A 19,873-nucleotide genomic window follows, 5' to 3' on the forward strand; every position below is an offset into this window, starting at 1 on the left:
GCCTGGCTTCTTGTTGTCATTTTTTGAGACAGGGTCTCACTATGTAGCCCTGGCTGTCCTGGAACTCATTATGTAGACCAGATTTTCCTCGAACTCAGAGATCTGCCTATTTTTGTCTCCTGGGTGCTGGGATCAAAGGCATTCTTCGCTACACCTCCCAGCTGTTTTATGTGTGTGGGTGGATGGGTGTTGTGCCTGTGGAGGCCAGAAGAGGGCGCTGGAGCCTTAGTGTAGTTACAGACTGTGACCTGCCTGGCATGGATGCTAGGAACCAGACTTGGGTTCTCTACAACAGCAATATGTACTCTTCACTGCCGAACCATCTCTCCAGGCCTCTCTTTATTTTTACGGGCCTAGACTAAATCTTTTTGCCTCGGCCTCCCAAGTGCTGAGATTATGCAAATACACCAGCACACCTGGGTAATATGTGCACTTCTTATCTTTCTATGTATCTGTTAAGTCCAGCCAGGTGCAGTGGCTCACACCACCGATTCCAGCACTCGGAAGGCTAACGCAAGAGGATTTTTGTGAGTTCAAGACCAGTCTGGAACACAGTAAATTGCAGTCAGCCTGGACTGCAGCCTGAGATCCTATCAAAACTAAACAAAACAACAGTCCTCATTGTGCCAAAGACCTCTGACTCCCGACGTCCCCATGTGGAGGTCATTTTCCTTCAATGAAGCTATTTGCTCCTCATCCTAAAATGTTCCTAGGTAAAAGGCTGACTCAAGAAAGCTCCAAGAGGGCTGGAGAGATGGCTCAGAGGTTAAGAGCACTGATTGCTCTTCCAGAGGTCCTGAGTTCAATTCCCAGCAACCACATGGTGGTTCACAACCATCTATAATGAGATCTGGTGCCCTCTTCTGGCATACAAACATACATGGAAGGAATGTTGTATACATAATAAATAAATAAATCTTTAAAAAAAAAAAAGAAAGCTCCACTATACATCATCATGTGTGGGGAAGAAGAAACGGGTCCCTTGCAGCTGGGTGACCATGACAGGGGATGTCACATGCCACTCGCTGGACATTTCAGATGGGGGCTAGACTTAGGGAGAAAACTGATGCCAGCAAGAACAGTTATTTTTCGATAGTGAGCTTACAACGACTCTAGCTTTCTTTGGCATTTTCTGTAGTTATCAGTATAATTGTTGATGACCAGATTAAAATAATAAAACATAACAGAGCCCCTTCCGTGGCTACTTCTAGCTCCTCCAGGAAATGAGGCTGGTGTTGGTTGGCTCTGCAGTGGGGACCTCCATCACACCAGCCGTACCCCACACCTGCTCCCTTACCTCACTGCAGGAGCTGACATTTTCCCTGCCTCCTTTAAGTGGATGTCTCATTGTGGACCCCTTGTTTGGCTCAGTGTCCACTCTAGTTCCTGTCCACTGTGGAAGATGACTACCCCGGCTCACGTCAGGGGAGGGGGCCTTCTGCACCCCCAGGACCCTCTGCTTCAGGGTGACTGCATTTACAGGACTTTGGAATACTTCCACACCGCCCCATGCCAGGTGATGCAGGGACACCGAGGCCGGCAGCTCATCCCGTGATGCCATCCTGCAGCCTTGCCTACTAAGACACACCTGACCTGCTCCCCCTCCCAGCCACAGTTCCTAAAGCTTCTAGCAGTGACCCCGTCCCTCCCTCCCTAGACTGCTCACCTTCCTCCACACCAGTGACAATGGAAGCAAAATTGTCATCCAGTAGAATCATGTCAGCAGCCTGCTTGGAGACATCAGAGCCAGCGATGCCCATGGCCACCCCGATGTCAGCCTTCTTCAGAGCGGGGGAGTCATTCACACCATCGCCAGTCACAGCCACGATCGCTCCCTGGAAGGAGGAAGGGCCAGGGTGAGAACCCAGGCTTGAGGCTCCAGCCCTCCTCCCTCAGACCCAGGATCCAGGCCCAGCCCTCCTCCCTCAGACCCAGGATCCAGGTCCTGCCCTCCTCCCATGGAACTCAGGATCCAGGCCCAGCCCTCCTCCCCCAGACCCAGGATCCAGGCCCAGCCCTCCCTCAGACTAGGCGGGAGCTCACCTGTCTCTGGCAGCCCTCCACAATGATGAGCTTCTGCTGGGGGGAGGTGCGGGCAAAGACAATCTCCGTGTGGTTCTGCAGGATCTCGTCAATTTGCTCAGAGGTGAAGTCCTTGAGGTCGGTGCCGTGGATAACACAGGCTTTGGCATCCCTGAGAAGAGATGAAGGAACAGAGGTCAAGGCCAGGGTGAGGAGTTGGGGGCATCTAATAGACAGATGGACAGACCACAGACAGGGAGGCAGAGGAGGAGGTCTGATATGGTAAGGTGAGAGAGAGCGAAGCCTGAAGGACCAGACATGGAGGCACGCGGGTGGGCAGAGCAACGGGAAGAGGGTTATAGCCCGGTATAAAGACCGAAAAGCTGGAAGTCTGAAAAACCAAACATAAATACGGGTGTGTGAGGGGAACAAAGCAAAGAAATATGGGGCTTTCTTAAATCTGTTGAGAGGAATTGTTTATAATTATTTATAACCTGACCACTAGGTGGGGTCCCACTTGCCTTTCATCCCAGCACATGGGAGGTAGAGGCAAGCAGATGTCAGGGCTCGAGGCCAGTCTGGTGTACATAACAAGTTCTAGGCCAGTCAGGGTTACATAGTGAGACACTGTCTCAAAAAGAAATATTTAAATATTATTATTTGTAAACTGTTCCTCCCACCCTTTTTTTGAGTGGTGCTGGGGATGGAACCCAGTGCCTCTTTTATTATTAGGCAAGCATTCACCACTGAGCCACGCCCCAAGCTCCTCACTGGGGGATTCTAGGAAAACACTGTCTCTGAGCTATATTCCTAGCCCCTAGTGCTTGGAAACAGGACCATGCTATGGAGTTCTTATCTTCCTGCCTCCTCTTCTGAGTGCTGGGATTATAGGTGTTTACCACCATACCTGGCTTTATTTTACTTTGTATTTATACTGCTTGGGGCAATACTGAGGATCAAGCCTAGACGGAAGCAAGGCCACTCACCTGGGGTTGACCTGGCTGACCGGGATGTTGAGTCGGGCAGCAATGTCTTCTACAGTCTCGTTACCCTCAGAGATGATACCGACACCCTTGGCGATGGCCTTGGCTGTGATGGGGTGATCGCCGGTGACCATGATGACCTGTAAGCACTGTGTTTCAGGGACAACCTGGCCTCCCGCAGCAGCCCCTGACCTCACATCCAAGCGGCCCCAGGACAAACCTTGATGCCTGCACTGCGGCACTTGCCAACAGCGTCAGGGACGGCCGCCCGGGGAGGGTCAATCATGGACATGAGGCCCACAAAGCAGAGGTTGTCCGTGGTGAAGTTCACATCGTCACAGTCGAAGGCAAAGCCCTTGGGGAACTGTTCCTCGGGCAGATAGTAATGGCAGAAACCTGGTGACGGGCACAAGGAAGGGCATATAAAGGTGCCAGCCTCAGGACCACCATGTCCACACCCCTGCTCCCAGCTGTCTGGATTCCCTGCAGTCTCCCCACACAGCTGGGAGTCAACCCACATTCATTTCTCAGCAGCAACCTCATTCACTTGCTCATTCATTCATTCATTCACTCATTCATTCATTCACGGTGCATTCTGGCTCCCAAGGGTCCTTAGAGCCGGACCTGTTCCTGCCCCACCCATAATACACACCCAGCACACGCTCGCCCAGGCCACCAAGCTCCAGGTAGGCATTCTGGAAGGCCTCCTTCATCTCCTCATCCAGTGGCTGCTCTTTGCCCTGCAGGAGGATGGTGGCACAGCGGTCCAGAATGCGTTCAGGGGCGCCCTTCATCACCAGCAGATATCGGTTGTCGTTGGGGTCTTCAGTCTCATGGATGGATAGCTGCAACAGAGTAGGGGGTCTACCTAAGCCATGCCTGCGGAGACCTGGAGGCTGTCTGCACTGAGCTAGAGAAGCACACCTTCCCCGTGTCAGGATAGGACAGGCGGCTAAGAGCATGACCCGCATCTCTCTAGGCCTTTTCCTGTTTCTCAAGTCTCCTGGAGATCTCTGTCCAACTGTTTCCTGTCTCTGTCCATCTCTCTCACAGAAATTCCAACTGTTTGTGGGTCATATACTTTCTCTCTGCCTTTTCCAGACTCAGTGTACAGCCATCCCAAATCAAGCAATTAGCTTGCCCGAAGAGTACCTAGAATCCAACTCCTTCTCACTTTCCTCTGATGTGTTTGCTCCTGATCCAGCTATCATCAACCTTCACTTGAATCCTTGCATCTACTTTCCCTACATCAGCCAGTTTGTGGCCAAAGTTCAACAGCAGAGCATTGGCCTAGAATCCCCAGTGAGGGGCTGGGGTGTGGCTCAATGGTAGAGCCCCTGCCTAGAATTCCCAGTGAGGGGCTGGGGTGTGGTTCAGTGGAGAGCCCCTGCCTAGTATCCCCCAGTGAGGAGTTGGCTCAGTGGTAGAGCCCTGTCTAGAATCCTCCAGTGAGGGGCTGGGGTGTGGCTCAGAGGTAGAGCCCCCTGCATAGAATCCATCAAGAAAAGGTAGGGGTGTGGTTCAGAAGTAAAGCAGTTGCTAACATAGGATCCTGGATTCCATTCCTAGTCTAAAGAAAATAAAAGCTAAAAAGAAACCATAAGTCAGTGAAAAATGCAGCAAGCACTTCGGCAAAGAGGTCAACAGTGGAAACGGCCAAACTGTTCATCAACAGATGAAGGGATCAACAAGACGTGACATAGTCACACAATGTACACTTTTTCTCCTAAAGCGGCTGGGCATGGCGGCTCACACCTGCCACCACAGTGCTTGTGAGGCAGAAGCAGGGAGTCACCATGAGTTTGAGTCTTGTCAGGGCTACATAGTGAGTTCTAGACCAGACTGGGTTATAGAGTGAGACACAGAAAACAGAAAAAGAGTAAATAGATTAAAAAGTCACAAGGAGCCAGGTAGCTGTAGGGATAAGTCCCGCCCCTAAGGGGGCGTGTTCGCCTCAGGCTAATGTTTGCCTATAAATTTGGCGAGCGTGCTCCCAGCTGCTGCTTCTCCTTTCCAGGTCTCCGCTGGAACGGTGGTTCTGAAGTCTATTTCTCCATTAAAGCTGTATATATATTTTTACAATCTGTCTGCATTCGTTTACGCCATTACAGGTAGCAGTGGTGGCACACGTCTTTAGCCCCAGCACTCTGGAGGCAGAGGCAGGTGGATCTCTGTGAGTTCGAGGCCAGCCTGATTTACAGAGTGAGTTCCAGGACAGCCAGGGCTACAAAGAGAAACCCTGTCTTGAAAAACGAAAACAACAAAGTCATTAGGAAGCTGGTGGCATGACTCAACCGGTAGAGGTGATTGCTGTGCAAGCCTGAAGACCCGAGTTCAATACCTGAAACTTCCATAAAGGTAGGAGAGAACCAATTCCACAAAGTTGTCATCTGACCTCCGCAAGCAACCACTGCCATCATGTACACACAATAATATATATTTTTAAAAAAGTGTGAGGCTCTGGTGGACATGCGGGTGGATCCTGAAAATGAGGCGGAGTGAAATAAAAGGGGTTTTTAAGAAGGCCAAGTATTACATGATTTCATTTTTCTACGAGACGGTGAGAACAAGTGAATCCACAGAGACAGAAAGTAGGTTAGTGTTTGCTGAGACGGGGTTGGGGCTTGCTGGAGAAGGGGTGGGCAGAAACTGAGAGAGTGCGGGGTTTCTTTCTGCGGTGATAAAACACAATCTAAAATTGTCTCTGTGGGTGGTGGCCCAAGTCCGGGTACACTAACACAGATGCTCGTGGTACGTGAGCTGTAACCTCACAAAACTGTCTGTCCTCGAGCAAGTGCGTCAAGCCCTGTCCTCCCTCTGCTTCTGGTCATGGCTCTCCCCCCGCCCCTCAGGGTCGTGGCCAGGTCTCCCCCACAGCCCCCAGGGCCCCCACGGTTCTCTAGGCCTTGTCCTCGTTCCCTTACCACGCCCGCTGCCTGCTGCCTGCACACGCTTTCCTTTAAACGTGCAGGGCTCCTGCCCTTGACCTTGGGTTACCTCCTAGGGCTAGCGACAGATAAGAAAGGGAGAGTCTCAGTGTTGCTCTCACTGCCCCGTGTGCCCCAGGACCTCAAACAGGACCAAGAGGTTCAAAAACTCTCCGGAGAATGTGCTTGAGCTGGTGGCCATGGCCCATCCCCTACCTCCCGCTTCAGCCACTTCCTCTCTCCCACTCCGGCTATCACCACCCCTCGGTTTTACAGATGGCAAACAGAGAGGTGATAAAGAGTAGTATCTTGCCCCAAAGCCACAAGGAAGCGGGACAGAGGGGGCTACACCCGGGAATCATAGAGAAACTGCAATCCCTGCTTGCAGTCCCCACGCGGTAATGTAGCTATTTCCTCCACGCCTGACATGACGGGTGCTATCGTGGAGCCGAGTTCCCCGTGGTGACCCACAGAAGGCTTTCGCCCACAGTGACAGCTAGTCTGTGATGATGGTGGCCAGGCCGCTAACACCCAGTCCTCCCTCCGGTCCCCACAGCTGTCTTGGAGTTGGGACTCCAATCACACAGTTTTCATGAGTCATCACCCATGCTGGGGTGGCCGTCTTTGGTGATGCAGCTGTTTTGAGTCATTTCACGCTCCTGTAAGTAACTCCTCACTCTCGTTTCCTATCATGAACCCCAATTATCCCCTCTTTTCACCAAGCCAGACAGGGATGAAATAGTTTCCTTGGTCTGAGACCAGGGTCTCATGTAGCCCAGGCTGGCCGGGAACTCGCTAGGTAGTCGAGGATAGCTTTGATGCGCTTACCTCCACCTCCTCGGTGCTAGGATTACAGCCTGTGCCACCATGCACTGTGTAGCCCAGGTTGGCCTCAAATTCACTACGTATCTGAGGATGACCATGAACTCCCGATCTTCCTGCCTCTACCTCCCAAGCGCTGGGCTCATGGGTGCTCTCTAACACACCCAGCTCAAACAGACATTTCTTCATATCAATCCAGGAAGGCTCACACAGTCTGCAGAGCTGGAGTTCGTACCTGGTACTTATTGGTGGAGTTGAAGGGAATCTCCGCCACTTTCTTGTTTCGCTCGCGCATCAGCTTCACGGACCCCGAGGATAGCTCGATGCACTTGAGCAGGGCAGACTCAGAGGCATCACCGGCCACGTCCCTCTGCGGCAGGAAGAAAGCCTGGTCAGTCAGATGTGGGGAGGGGGGAGGGAAAGAAGAAGGGGGAGGATGTGTGGGGTCAGAGTGGGCAGGCAGCTGCACCCACCTTGAGCACAGGGATGTTGTCCTGCCCGCCCTTGAAGACAGCCCTGTTGCAGAGTCCGGCGATGTGGGACAGAGCCACCCAGGTGTGTGAGCTCTTGTCGAAAGAGGTCCCTATAGGAGTCACGTGTGAGGCCACGAGGCCCCCTGGGACCAGGTGCCCCAGTCCCCACCCTGAGCTCCCACCGACCTGACTGATCCTCAGTGGTGTCTGCCTCATGGATCTGGTTGTCAAACCACATGTGGGCGACAGTCATGCGGTTCTGGGTGAGGGTGCCCGTCTTGTCCGAGCAGATGGTGGAAGTGGAGCCGAGGGTCTCCACTGCCTCCAGGTTCTTCACCAGGCAGTTCTTGCGAGCCATGCGCTTGGCGGTCAGGGTCAGACACACCTGGAAGACGGGCAAGGACAGGGGATCCGTACAGAGGTCTGCAGTTCACCTGCCTGGCCTCAGCTCAAATCGTGAAGACCACCCAGGCCAGGGCTGTGGAGTGAGTGTTAAATATTGGGGTGGTAGGGGTGGTTGGGGTGGTAGGGGTGGTTGTTGAACAACTGACAGGTGCAGATATGGCCTGAAAACACAGCAGAATGTTCTCAGAGGCAGTAGGTACAACAGACTCACACTCAAAACAACTAACGTGGGGGCCTGGAGAGACAGCTCAGCGAATAAGAGCACATACTGGTCTTGAGAGAGGACCCGAGTTTGGCTCCCAGCACCCACATCAGGCAGCTCACAAATGTCCCCAAATAAGTAACAATTAAAATTTAAAAAATAAAATGGGAAGAACTAGGAGGAACGGAGGGAGGGGAAGCTGCAGTCAGGGTGTAATTTTTTTTTGTGACTGTTCTTCTGGAGGACCCAGGTTCAATTCCTAGCACACACAAAAAGAAGCTATTATTCCGGAGGACCCAGGTTCAATTCCTAGCACACACAAAAAGAAGCTATTATTCCACTTTTTTTTTTTTTTTTTGGATTTTCGAGACAGGGTTTCTCTGTGGCTTTGGAGCCTGTCCTGGAACTAGCTCTGTAGACCAGGCTGGTCTCGAACTCACAGAGATCCACCTGCCTCTGCCTCCCAAGTGCTGGGATTAAAGGCGTGCGCCACCACCGCCCGGCTTCCACTTTTGCCATGAGTGGGTACATCCTAATTTTGTGAGTTGAATTAAAAGGCAATGGTGTGGGGGAGGTGTTGAAGAGGGGGCTCAGTGGTTGTCTGCTTTTCCAGGAGACCCAGGTTCAATTCCCAGCACCCACATGGCAGCTCACAACTGTCTGTAACTCCAGTTCCAGGGGATTTGACACCCTTACACAGACATATATGCATGAAAAATACCAATGCACATAAAGTAAAAATAAATTATTTTTAAAAAGGCAATAGGGGCAGGGCTGGACAGGTGGCTCAGTGGTTCAGAGCACTTGTTGCTCTTACAGAGAACACAGATTTGGTTCCCCACACCCTCATGGTAGCTCATAACTGTCTGTGATTCCAGTTCCAGGGGATCCAATGCTTTCTTCTGACCTTGAAGGGCATCAGGCACACACATGATACACACACATATAGGCAGGCAAAACACTCAGACCCATAAAATAAAGTGGGCTTTTTTTTTTTTTTAAGGTGTTGACCTAGAGAGCCGGCTCAGCAGGAAGAGCACTTGTTGCTCCAGTTCCAGGGGGTCCTGGCCCCAGTTCCCCTCTCTTGGGGTTCAGCCTTACCGTGACAGTAGCCAGCAGCCCCTCTGGCACATTGGCCACGATGATGCCGATGAGGAAGATGACAGCCTCGAGCCAGGTGTATCCCAGAATGAGAGAGAGAATGAAGAAGGAGACGCCCAGGAACACAGCCACGCCAGTGATGAGCTGGATGAAGTGCTCGATCTCAATGGCGATGGGCGTCTTGCCCACCTCCAGGCCTGAGGCCAGGGTGGCAATGCGGCCCATGACGGTGCGGTCGCCTGTAGCTACCACCACACCCCGAGCGGTGCCTGTAGGGCCAAAGGGAGAGGTTGGGGCCCGCTAGGACTCAGAAGGCTGCAGGTACCCCTCTTTCTGGGTCACATCTCTCCTTTTGTGCCCCTGGGGCCCCTCCTTCACCTTCCACGCAGTTGGTAGAAAAGAAGGTGATGTTCCGGGTCTCCAGGGGATTGTCGTGTGTGCAGTCCGGGGAGCGGGTCTGGGGCTCAGATTCGCCGGTCAGGGAGGAATTGTCCACCTGAGGATGGAGCAGCATGGGTAAGGTTCCACACAAGGCCCAGGAACAGAGAGCAAGGAACCAAGGGGCCCTGGAGGAAAGCCTGTCCCAGGAAGTGACAGAGAAAAAGGAGGGGAGCCCTGTTTGACTTGTGGCATCTGGGAAACCAGGCGGTAGGATACTAAAAGGTCACTAGGCAGGAATAGCACCTCTGGCCTAAAGTCTAAAGTCCTTCAGAATTCTTGTGGGATGAGCATGGGTCTAGATTACTAGGTCTGAAGAAAGGCTGGGGCCTGGGCTCCTGTGTCTGAGAGAGGAGGGCTGGGCCTGGGCTCTTGCGTCTGAGGGAGGAGGGCTGGGCCTGGAGTCCTGCGTCAGAGGGAGGAAGCTGGGCCTGGAGTACACTTTTAATCCCTGGGTCTGAGGGAAGAGGGCTGGGCCTGGGCTCTTGTGTCTGAGGGAGGAAGCTGGGCCTGGGCTCTTGTGTCTGAGGGAGGAGGGCTGGGGCTGGATCCCTGGGTCTGAGGGAAGAGTGTTAGGCCTAGATTCCCTGGTCTGAGGGAAGAGGCTGGGGTCTGGAACTCTGGAGTCTATTGAAGGTACTCGGGATTTTCCTCCTTGGTCCTGAGAGTGGAGAGCAGTGCTGGAACCTTGAGCACTGACCCACCTTGCAGCCATGGGCTGAGATGATGCGAAGATCAGCTGGAACCCGGTCCCCACCCTTGATCTCCACCAGGTCGCCGACCACCACCTCCTCGGCATTCACCTGCATCTTCTCGCCTTCCCGGATCACGAGGGCTTGCTGAGTGTGAGACAGAAATGTCAGCCCTTGAACTTCCCCGCCTGGGAGTCCCTGGGCACAGCCCACCTGGCCACGTCCTTCTGTCCCCGTGCTGGGCCCTCCTCACCTGGGGAACCATGTTCTTGAAGGATTCCATGATCTTAGAACTCTTGGCTTCCTGGTAGTAGGAGAAGCAGCCTGTGATGATCACCACAGCCGCCAGCACGATGCCCAGGTAGAGCTGTGGGGACACACCAGGATACGGTGTTATGACAGTCACGCACACTCCCTGCCCGCCTCCACTCCCAGGCCTGCGAGGGAACTTTGTGGACCTATCTGTGTCCTTACTCTTTGTGTGTCTGTCTGTTGTCTGTTTGTACGCCTGCAGGTCTCGCCTTGCATTTGCAGGACTGTGTGCTTAAGTCTTCGTTACAGCGCATCTTTGTGTTTATTATTATTAATTACATTATTCTTTCATGACTACATTTCATTTATGTGTGCATGTGTGTTCACGTGTGCATGGCGTGCACACATGGAGGCTAGAGAACAACTTCAAATTACATCCCTCGGGCACCGTACCTTTTATATTTCTTTTTTCTTTTTTTCTTTTTTTTAGTTTTTTGAGACAGGGTTTCTCTGTGGTTTTGGAGCCTGTCCTGGAACTAGCTCTGTAGACCAGGCTGGTCTCGAACTCACAGAGATCCGCCTGCCTCTGCCTCCCGAGTGCTGGGATTAAAGGCGTGCGCCACCACCGCCCGGCTATATTTCTTTTTTTTGTTTTTGTAGACAGAGTTTCTCTGTGTAAAAGCTTTGTGGACTAAGCTGGCTTTGAACTCAGAGATCCACCTGTCTCTACCTCTGGAGTGTTAGTATTACAGGCATGCGCCACCACCGCCTGGCTCCTTTTATATTTTTTTGAGACAGGGTCTCTCACGTCCTAAAGCTTACCAAGTGGGCAAGGCTGCCGGCCCATCAGTTCCAGGGGTCAGCCTGCCTCCATCTCCACAGCACTGGGTTACAAGCGCTTGCCATCACCACGAATTCTGGGGCTTGCACTCAGGTCCTCAGGCCTAAAGGGCAAGTGCTTAACCCCCACCTCTCCCATTTTCCTTTTTGAGACATAGCCCAAGCTAGTCTAGCACTTGCCACATAGCTGAGGATGACTTTGAACTCTTGATCCTCCTGCCTGCTTCCTCTACCGTGTTGGGAATTCAAGGATGTCCCATCACATCTGGCTTTGCTTTCTTGTAGTTTGTTTTTCAGATAAGGTCTCTGTAGCCCTGGCTGTCTTGGAACTCACTCTGTAGAGCAAGCTGGCCTTGAGTTTTTCATCCTCCTGGCTTAACCTCCTCAACACCGGTGTGACAGGCGCTGGCCATCATGCCTGGCTCTGCAGATCTGCTTTTGTACAGACTGCACCTGTGTGTGTGCCTCCTATGGGGTAACTGGGTTTGAACCTGTGTCCTCTTACTGGGACTCTCCACGTTCACTCCTTGTATACACGTGAAGATCCCTATGTAGTTGTGTGGGTGTCTGTGATCACAGGCATGAGAATTGTAACAGCCTTGTCGCACACCTGTCTCCTGTGCGGAGTTAGATGAACCCCGACCTTCCTCCTCATCCCTAGTCATTTGTTAGGCTGTGACCATCTGGTAGGCACCTGTCTCCAAAGCTGCTGAGGTGGGAGAGCCTCAAGCCGGAACTCTAGTTCATTCCCTACCTCTCTCTCCTCTTCAATCAAGGTCTCTTGGAGCTCACTCAGACAGACAGTGAACTCCTGATCCTCCTGCCTCAGCCTCCCCAGTGCTTGCATAACAGGCTCACACCCACCTCCCCAGTGCTTGCATAACAGGCTCACACAGCTACACCCAGTTTGGTGTGGTGCTGACGATCAAACCTAGACCTTCATGTGTGCTAGGTAACCACTCTACCAGCCAAACTATGCAGTTTCTTTCCTTTTTTACAATGAAAAATTATGGGCTCATGCATTCTTTCTTGTGAACAGGGGGTGTGCATGTGTGCATGCACCATGGCATATGTGGAAGCCAGACATTAGGTGTTGGCTCCACTTTTCACCTTAAAAGAGGGCCTCTTGGTTTTTTGTTTGCTTTTTTTTTCATTTGTTTATTTAGTTGAAAAAAATTTCTGCCTTTTTGTTTGCTTTTTTGGTTGTTTTGAGACAGGATTTCTCTGTAGCTAAGGAGCTTGTCCTGGAACTCACTCTGTAGACCAGGCTGTCCTTGAACTCACAGAGATCCACCTGCTTCTGCCTCACAAGTGCTGGGATTAAAGGCGTGCACCACCACCACCCAGCTGTTTGGTTTTTTTTTTGTTTGTTTGTTTCCTTTTGTTTTTTTGTATCTGTGCACACCACATGTGCCTGGTGCTGAGAGTCCAGAAGGGGGTGCTGGATCTCCTGGAACTGTTCTTGTAGATGCTTGTGAGCCACCATGTGGCTTGGGAACCAAACCCAGGCTCTCGACTAGAGCAGCAAATACTCGTGGTCACTAAGCCATGGCTCTCACCCTGCATCTCTCTTTTACCCCAACTGCATACTTCAGGCTGGATTCTCCTGTTGTCCCCCCATCTCCCCACAGAAGTACTGGTATTACAGGCGCGTGCCAGGGTGGATGCTTCATGTGAGTGCTGAAGATTCGAACTCAGGCTCTCAAGGCTGTATGGCAAGTACTTTACCTATTAAGTCTTCTCCCTAGCCAACATTTTTTTTGAGACAGGATTCTCCTATACAGCCTAGGTAGACTCGAACTCATAATCTCCCTACCTCAGATCTCTGTGTGAGGGAATAACAGTTGGTGCGACACATGTCCTCTATGAATGCAGAGGACTGAGCCCAGCTCCCCATGAAAGTTGGCCAAATAAATGCCCTACAACTGAGCCACACCCAGCTGTCTCAGGCTGTTTGGGGCAGTGGTTTCCTTATTTTTGATCTTGTGTTCTGAGGGGTAATTGTGACCGTTGGGAGGTGAGAGGTGAGGAGGCTCAGGAGGTCTAGACGGGCATATGTGTCTGTGTTCCTCAGTGGCCAGGGTGTGGGGGCCTACTCACGTTGTCACCAGAGGGGTCATCTTCAGTCCCCGCCTGGATGCCATAGGCCAGGAAGCAGAGGATTGCCCCGATCCACAGAAGGATGGAGAAGCCCCCAAAGAGCTGTCGGCAGAACTTGACCCATTCTGGGGTAGTGGGTGGTGGTGTGAGCGCATTAGGCCCATCTCGGGCCAGGATCTCCTGGGCTTTGCTGTGTGTCAGGCCCTAGAAGACACGGCACTCATGTGGGAGCCTTCCCAGAGAAGCCCCCCCCCCCAGATCAAATCCACCGCCCACAAGGACCCAGAACTGCCAGCTTCCAGCCCTCCTCCCTCAGAGCCCTGTCCCGCCCCTCCACACCTGCACGCAGTCAGTGTTGTATTTCCGGCAGACCTCTTCTACAGACATCTTGTGCTCTGTCTGGAGAAGGATTTGGGGGAGATTGTCATAATCTCACACAGCTTCTCTGGGCAGGCGGGACCATGGTGGGGTGACACTAACAAGGCGGTGACGCTTACCATAGCCACCTCCTTCTTGAGGTCATCCAGATCCCGGCGCTCTTTGGCCTTGCTCTTCTTGGGCGAGCCCTTGTCATCTTTTTTGTCCTGCGAGGTGGCGACACGATAGCTGTCAGAGCCACCAGACTGCGGGCGAGAAGGGGTTCCAGAGCGACACCGGCCCCCAGCGCCTGGCTCTCATTCTGGCCTGGCCTCTCCGTGCCTCATTGCCTTTCTGGTGTCTTTGGGCATCTCCCAGAACCCCCCCCCCCCACTTGTCTCATCTAGTTCGTCTCTGTGTCTGGTTAGAGGTATCTCTGGGACTTGAGGTTGTTTGTCTCCTTCCTCATGTCTATGAGTCTCTCCCCTTCCCTACTTCAGTTTTTTAAAAACATTTATTTAATGTGCAAGTGTGCTATAGTGTATGCGTGGTCATAGGACAGTCTGCAGGAATCACTTCCCACCATGTCCTGGGAATCAAACTCAGGCCGTCAGGCTAGTAGGGAAACTCCTTAGCCCACTGAGCCTACTCACTGTCCCCTTTAACTTATTAATATTAATATTACAATTAAGAAATGGGGGTCTTGTTTTTTAAGCCCAGGTTGTCCCAGAACTTCCTATGCATCACAGACTGGAACTCATAACCATCCTCCTGCCTCAAACTCCCAAGTGCTGGATATGGTCTTGAACCACCATGTCTGTGTGTGTGTGTGTGTGTGTGTGTGTGTGTGTGTGTGTGTGTGTGTGTGCGCGCTCATCTTTGAGACAAGGTCCCATACAGTCTAGGCTGGTCTTGAACTCGCTATGTAGCCAGGCTAATTTCTGTTCCTCCTGCCTCCAGCTCTGCAGTGCTGGAACCAACCCAGGGCTTTGCATATGTGAGGCCAGCGCTCTGCCCACTGAGCTGCGCCCCAGCATTCAATGTATCCTTTTGTTTCTTTTCCTCGGGCCTGTTGAACTTTCCTGGACTGCTGTCTCTGGCTTTGTGGCTGTCCTCAGCATCCATCTTTCTCTCTGCTCTGTCTCGCTAGCTGTTTGTCATTTATTTGCTAGCTTGTGCGCGTCTCCTTCTGCCTCTGTGTCTCTCCTCTCATTTGGTGCTGTCTGTCTTTCTGTCCCTGGCTCTTGCCATCTGTCTCCGATACTATCTCAATACTCAATCTCTGAGCCTTTGGTCCCCTCTATTTCCCAGGTGGCATCTGCTGAAATCTCAGGTCACCTCTGAGGGCCCGTGTTGTTGTCTTGCTCTGCAGGGGCGGTGCCATTATTCTTATCTCCTCAGGGCATTTCCTGGGGTCACTGCCTCGTTTTTGCCTGTGGCACCTCTTCTCTGGTTTGTCCATCTTGCCCTAAATCTTTCTCTCTGTCAGTTTTTCTCCCTTACTCTCTCACTCTGGGATCTTCCTGCCTCCATCCCTTTATGTGTCTCTGTCTCAACTAGAGATTCCCTCTTTCTTTCTTAGACTGCTTTTTTTTTCTGTCTGCCTGCCCTCTCCCCCACAGGTATCTTACTATGTAGATCAGGCTATTCAGACCCCTCCCCCACAGGTATCTTACTACGTAGATCAGGCTAGTCTCCATTCCTGGTGGGCCTCCTGCTCCTGCTTTTTAAACGTCTGGCTGCCAGGCAGGAGCAGGACACCCAGCTCTGACTGCCTGTGTCTGTCTCTCTCCTTGCTCTACTTAGTTTGATCTCTGCACGCTTTGGCGCCTGACTTTCCAGTGCAAGGTCTCCATGGAGGTCACTGCCTGTCTTCCCCTGCTCTTTGCTTGGCCGGTCTCCTACACTGTGGATGCCTCAAAGGACTCAGCCGATCTTGGGGGATCCCCAGAGGCCAGGGAAATCAGGAGAGGAAGGGGCACTCCAGATGACAGCTGGGACAAAGGCTCTGGTGGGAGGCAGTGTGCTACCTATCAGTAGTCATGGGCTTAATGGGCAAGGTGTGACTCTGATTTTTCTGAGGACAGCTGTGTAATCTTGAACAGTCAGGACTCGAGGACCGAGCAAGAACTGGGAGGGGGTACTGAAGAGCAAGGAAAAAAAAAAGCCTTAGGCCCGGACTGAGTTCCGATTTGGTGACCTGGGCAGGTGGGGAGCATGGCATCCGAGGCTGGCAGGCTCGGTGGGTGGAGGCTCAATGCTTGCTGAGGGCTGCAGACAGATCCTGCAGGCCCAGGGCCAAGCTGGGATCCGAGGCTCAGCACAGCTCAGCGTTAATCTCCTTGTGACCTTGTAGCAGTCTGACTTGCCTGCTGTCTGCCCCCAGACCCAGGGCTGACTTTGGAGTATAGGGAGGAGCCACAGCCTTAGAAGCCTGGGAATTCCAAGGAGGGGGTGCACTGGAGAGGCGGGAGCTTGGCTCCTGGCCAGCCCTGCAGCAGTACTGCGCCTCAGACAAGGAGGCACGGAGACTTGGGGTGATCCTCCACCCTCCTGAATTATGGGCTGCAGGGTGGCGTGTCTACCTCTGCAGATTGAGGCAGGAACAGGGAGGGATGTGAGGATAGCAAGTCAAGGTGGAGAAGTGAGAAGGGTGACAGGCACAAGAAGAGATGGGGTCTTGCAGAAATAGGGGAATCAGCTACCCCATTCCCAAATCCCTAGGGAGCTGCAGTGTGGGCCCTGACACAGAAGGGTTGGGACCTGGACCCCTAGGTGTGAGGGAAGAGGCTGGGCCTGACCTCCAGGGTCTGAGGGAGGGGGACGGGGGTCAGAACCCTTCTGTCTGAGAAGGGAGGGCAGGAGCCTGGACCTTTGGGAAGGACAGTAACGCCCACGCCCCTGGCAACCCAAGCCTTAGTTCCTGCTTGCCCTTGCCATGACCAGCCTCCCTTGAGGGTGGCTTCCATCTGTTGGCACGAAGAACTGAGGCTTTCCCAGGGAAGGCAAGAAGACCAGATGGGCACACTGCGGGGCAGGAGCACCTCTAGGGCTGGGGGACATGCCTGTCTTGCTGCAGTCCGCCTCTGCGGCTCCTAGCCATTTCCCATGCGGTCTGCCTCCCTGCCACCTGCGTGGCTCACACAGCCTCTGCACGCCATTGCCCCCACCCCAGGGTACCTGTGACGTCCTTTCTAAACCTCTACCTCAGCCTACCTGCTGAGCCCAGCCTCCTCTTCCCATCTCTCGGGTGGGCTATTTGTTTGTTTCTTTATTATTTGGGTAGAAATGTCGTTCCCTCTCTCTCCGTGTCAGCCTCAGTTTCTCATTTTGTCTTTCTGTGTCTTTCCACTTCTGTCTGCCACCTCAGTCTCTCTCTTGGCGTCCATGTCTTGTCCCTTTCTTTGTTTTTCGGTGTCTCTCTCCCATGGTCTCTGCCCATGTCTGTCTCCCCCACATCTAAGTCATTTCCTTCCCCACCTCATCCCCACTGCCCGAAGCACGGCACCCCTCCCTTCATAGCCAGTTTCCACATTCCCCAGCTTCATCCCACTTACCTGAAGCCACCACGGACTCTCATCTCCCCCTTTCTCCCCTAATCCTCCTCCACCTAGTTCTCCTTCCCATCCCCCCTTGCCCACCCAACCCCCACACCAGTAGCTCCATCCCCCATCTTCATCCGTAGGCCCTTCAGCCTCCATCCGCCATCTTTCTCCCCATCTTTCATGTTCCCTTTGGCTCCCCCATGGTGACCCTTTCTCTTTATCCTGTGGCCCCCGCAACCCATCCACTGCCTTCCCTGACAGACCCCCCCAGGTCCCACCCCAGACACACAGGGAGGAATCCAGGGCCGCAGCAGGGTCAGGTGGTCAGTCAGGGGAGGAGGCTGCATCTGCTGGAGAGACGCACAGACAGAGAAGGACACACGGACACGGAGGCAAGGACACAGCCAGGCATGCAAGCTCCCCCTCCACCACATGGCTGTGCTTGTACATCCTTAGCCAGGCACTTGTCTGTCAGCCATTTCTCTCCTGCTCCTCCCCCTCCTCCCAGCCTTCATGTCTGTTCCCCCCAGATTAAGGCCCCCCGCACAAACTCTGCAGCCCCAAGTCGGTCACTGCAGATCACCCTTATCCAGGCCTGGAAGGAGAAAGAGAGGTCATCTCATGTCCATCCCATAGCCTGTATTTATCTCCATTGGGCCAGGGGACCCGGGGAGCGGAGGGGGTCTTCAATGCCCCCTAGACACACTAACAGAGCTCTCAGACACACCCAGACAGGTTGCAGGCTTTTAGACGGAGTGGGGGAGGGCACAGATGGCAGCAGACCCTGCTGCTAGAGGGAGTCGGGAGCATGCACGCACGCACGCATTCACCCTCAAGCAATTGCACTCCTGCAACGGGCACACGAGCAACCGCACAAGGTCAAACCGAGATGCTAAGGGTTAGCCCCCTCCGCCGTAGACAAAACTACCAACATGCGCCACAGACCCCCTTCGACTCAGTAACCCACTCTCTCTGACACACCATCACACGAACTGGTCAGGTCAGCCGGCACGAGGGTCCCCGCAGACTGGGCCCCAGAATTCAGGAATGCGGGAGCCCCCCAACTCCCGCAAAACCCAGAGTCACTGAACCCACAATGTCACACACACGCAGTGCCCTGCCGACCCCTGCACCTACCCCCATCTTGGCGGCTCCGTGGGAAGAGCGGCGGACGAGCTGCTAAGCGGTGGCCGCCGGGAGGGCTCAGGCGCGGGCTCGGGCTGATGGGCCTCTGCAGCGCCCGCGCCGCGGTGGGAGCGTGCGTCTGTCGGTCCGTGGGTCCCACCGCACAGAGGCTGCGGCGGCCGGGGCCTCCGCCTCCTCATATGCCCGCGCCCGCGGGGGGAGGCGGCGCCGGCCAATCAGGAGCGGTTATAAGATGACGGACAGCCCGAGGCCCGGCCCCCGGTACTGCAGCTGTACTCCCCTTCCTCCCCACCGCTCCAACCTTGTCTCTGCAAAGTGGCGGCGCCACCGGGGAGCTGAGCACAGTGGGGGGTGGGGATCCCGGACACCCCACGGTGGATGGTAGACCTAGAGACCCCCCTCAATGCAGGGAGGGACCTCAGGGATGGAGGCTCTGAGGGAGGAAGCACCCCGGAAACTGCCTTCTTCTGGGAGTGTTGTGGGCACAGGGTAGGAAGCAAGCCCCAGTGAGCTGCAGTAATGCAGGGCCCTAGACGACCACCATCTTGCAGTATGTAGAGGGACCCCAGGAGTCTGTGCTGGACACTGTTCAGGAAGAAGATACTGCAGGAGAGGATATTGGTGGGGAAAGCTCCCGAATTGAGGAGGAGTATTGCAAAGACAGGAAGGAGTCCTAAGACCCTGCTCACTGTGTCCCAGCCCTGACTGAGCTACCCAATGAGATACCACCACACATCACACAGGAGACACGACGAAGCCAGAACACAAGAGGAAGCCCCAGGACGCATCTGCACCCCATTAGACACCACCACAGGCTCACAATCATATCTCAGTCACACCTTCACACACAACACCAGTATCCTTCAACCAGAGGCTCAAAAACCAGTAGGAGGGGAATCCACGAAGAGCACACAGTTCTCACACCCACCACAGCCGCACAGAACCACAGTCACGAGGCGGAAGTGCTGTGGAGAGGGCCCACGCCCTCAGAACACCACCCCATAGATTTGCATCACACACTGCACCACAACTGACCTTGCACCATCTTACACAGAACCAACAGAGTTCTCCCCTTGGCCATTGCACACACGTAGGATGCACACTTTCTTCAGATACCACTGATGTATGTACATGCCATCAAACACACCTAAACACACAGTGCTCCCCAGTGGGTCAGGGCATGAAACATGGTACAAACTGGACACATATGTGCTGTGAATGACAGGCAAGAATGTACAGACTCACACGTGACACAGTCATTCAGAACCAAACCACGGAGTACCATCCCACACATCATATTGTCATGTATGACTTTGCTGCACCTCCAACATCCGAACATCCCTGCCCACACACCACACCCACACCACAGTGTGTGTAAACAGGCACACACACACACACACACACACACACACCACCCATTAGTTTCCACACTAGAGCCGGGGGGAGTCAGAGCCTCCTGTCTCCACCTTGAGAGCACTTTGCTCATGAGGACATTCCTGACTCTCCCTGGAAATGTTAGTAGAAATTAGGGGTGGGGCCAGGAGGTGGGAGTGAGCCTGGCTTGTGGG

General features: G+C 53.6%; 1 protein-coding gene across 2 annotated transcripts in view; it reads right to left on the reverse strand.

The window, feature by feature from the left end:
* The window catches only part of Atp1a3 (ATPase Na+/K+ transporting subunit alpha 3), a 23,971-nt gene extending 5,514 nt beyond the window's left edge, over positions 1-18,457 (reverse strand). The window contains exons 1-16 of one of the 2 annotated variants that reach the window (XM_005361127.2): positions 18,297-18,457; positions 13,755-13,841; positions 13,597-13,656; positions 13,258-13,461; positions 10,319-10,432; positions 10,078-10,212; positions 9,314-9,431; positions 8,936-9,204; positions 7,414-7,612; positions 7,228-7,337; positions 6,990-7,124; positions 3,658-3,850; positions 3,226-3,401; positions 3,009-3,145; positions 2,044-2,194; positions 1,667-1,835 (exon numbers count right to left, since the gene is read on the reverse strand). In XM_005361127.2, the coding sequence (XP_005361184.1) occupies positions 1,667-1,835; positions 2,044-2,194; positions 3,009-3,145; positions 3,226-3,401; positions 3,658-3,850; positions 6,990-7,124; positions 7,228-7,337; positions 7,414-7,612; positions 8,936-9,204; positions 9,314-9,431; positions 10,078-10,212; positions 10,319-10,432; positions 13,258-13,461; positions 13,597-13,656; positions 13,755-13,841; positions 18,297-18,302 (2,263 nt within the window). In that variant the 5' untranslated portion in view covers positions 18,303-18,457. Of the gene's footprint in view, positions 1-1,666; positions 1,836-2,043; positions 2,195-3,008; positions 3,146-3,225; positions 3,402-3,657; positions 3,851-6,989; positions 7,125-7,227; positions 7,338-7,413; positions 7,613-8,935; positions 9,205-9,313; positions 9,432-10,077; positions 10,213-10,318; positions 10,433-13,257; positions 13,462-13,596; positions 13,657-13,754; positions 13,881-18,296 lie in introns of both variants that reach the window. The other variant, XM_005361126.2, reaches the window with a different exon arrangement.
* Between the last annotated feature and the right edge of the window lie 1,416 nt (positions 18,458-19,873).

The sequence above is a fragment of the Microtus ochrogaster genome, linkage group LG4, assembly GCF_000317375.1.
Source record: "Microtus ochrogaster isolate Prairie Vole_2 linkage group LG4, MicOch1.0, whole genome shotgun sequence".
NCBI classification, from domain to species: domain Eukaryota; kingdom Metazoa; phylum Chordata; class Mammalia; order Rodentia; family Cricetidae; genus Microtus; species Microtus ochrogaster.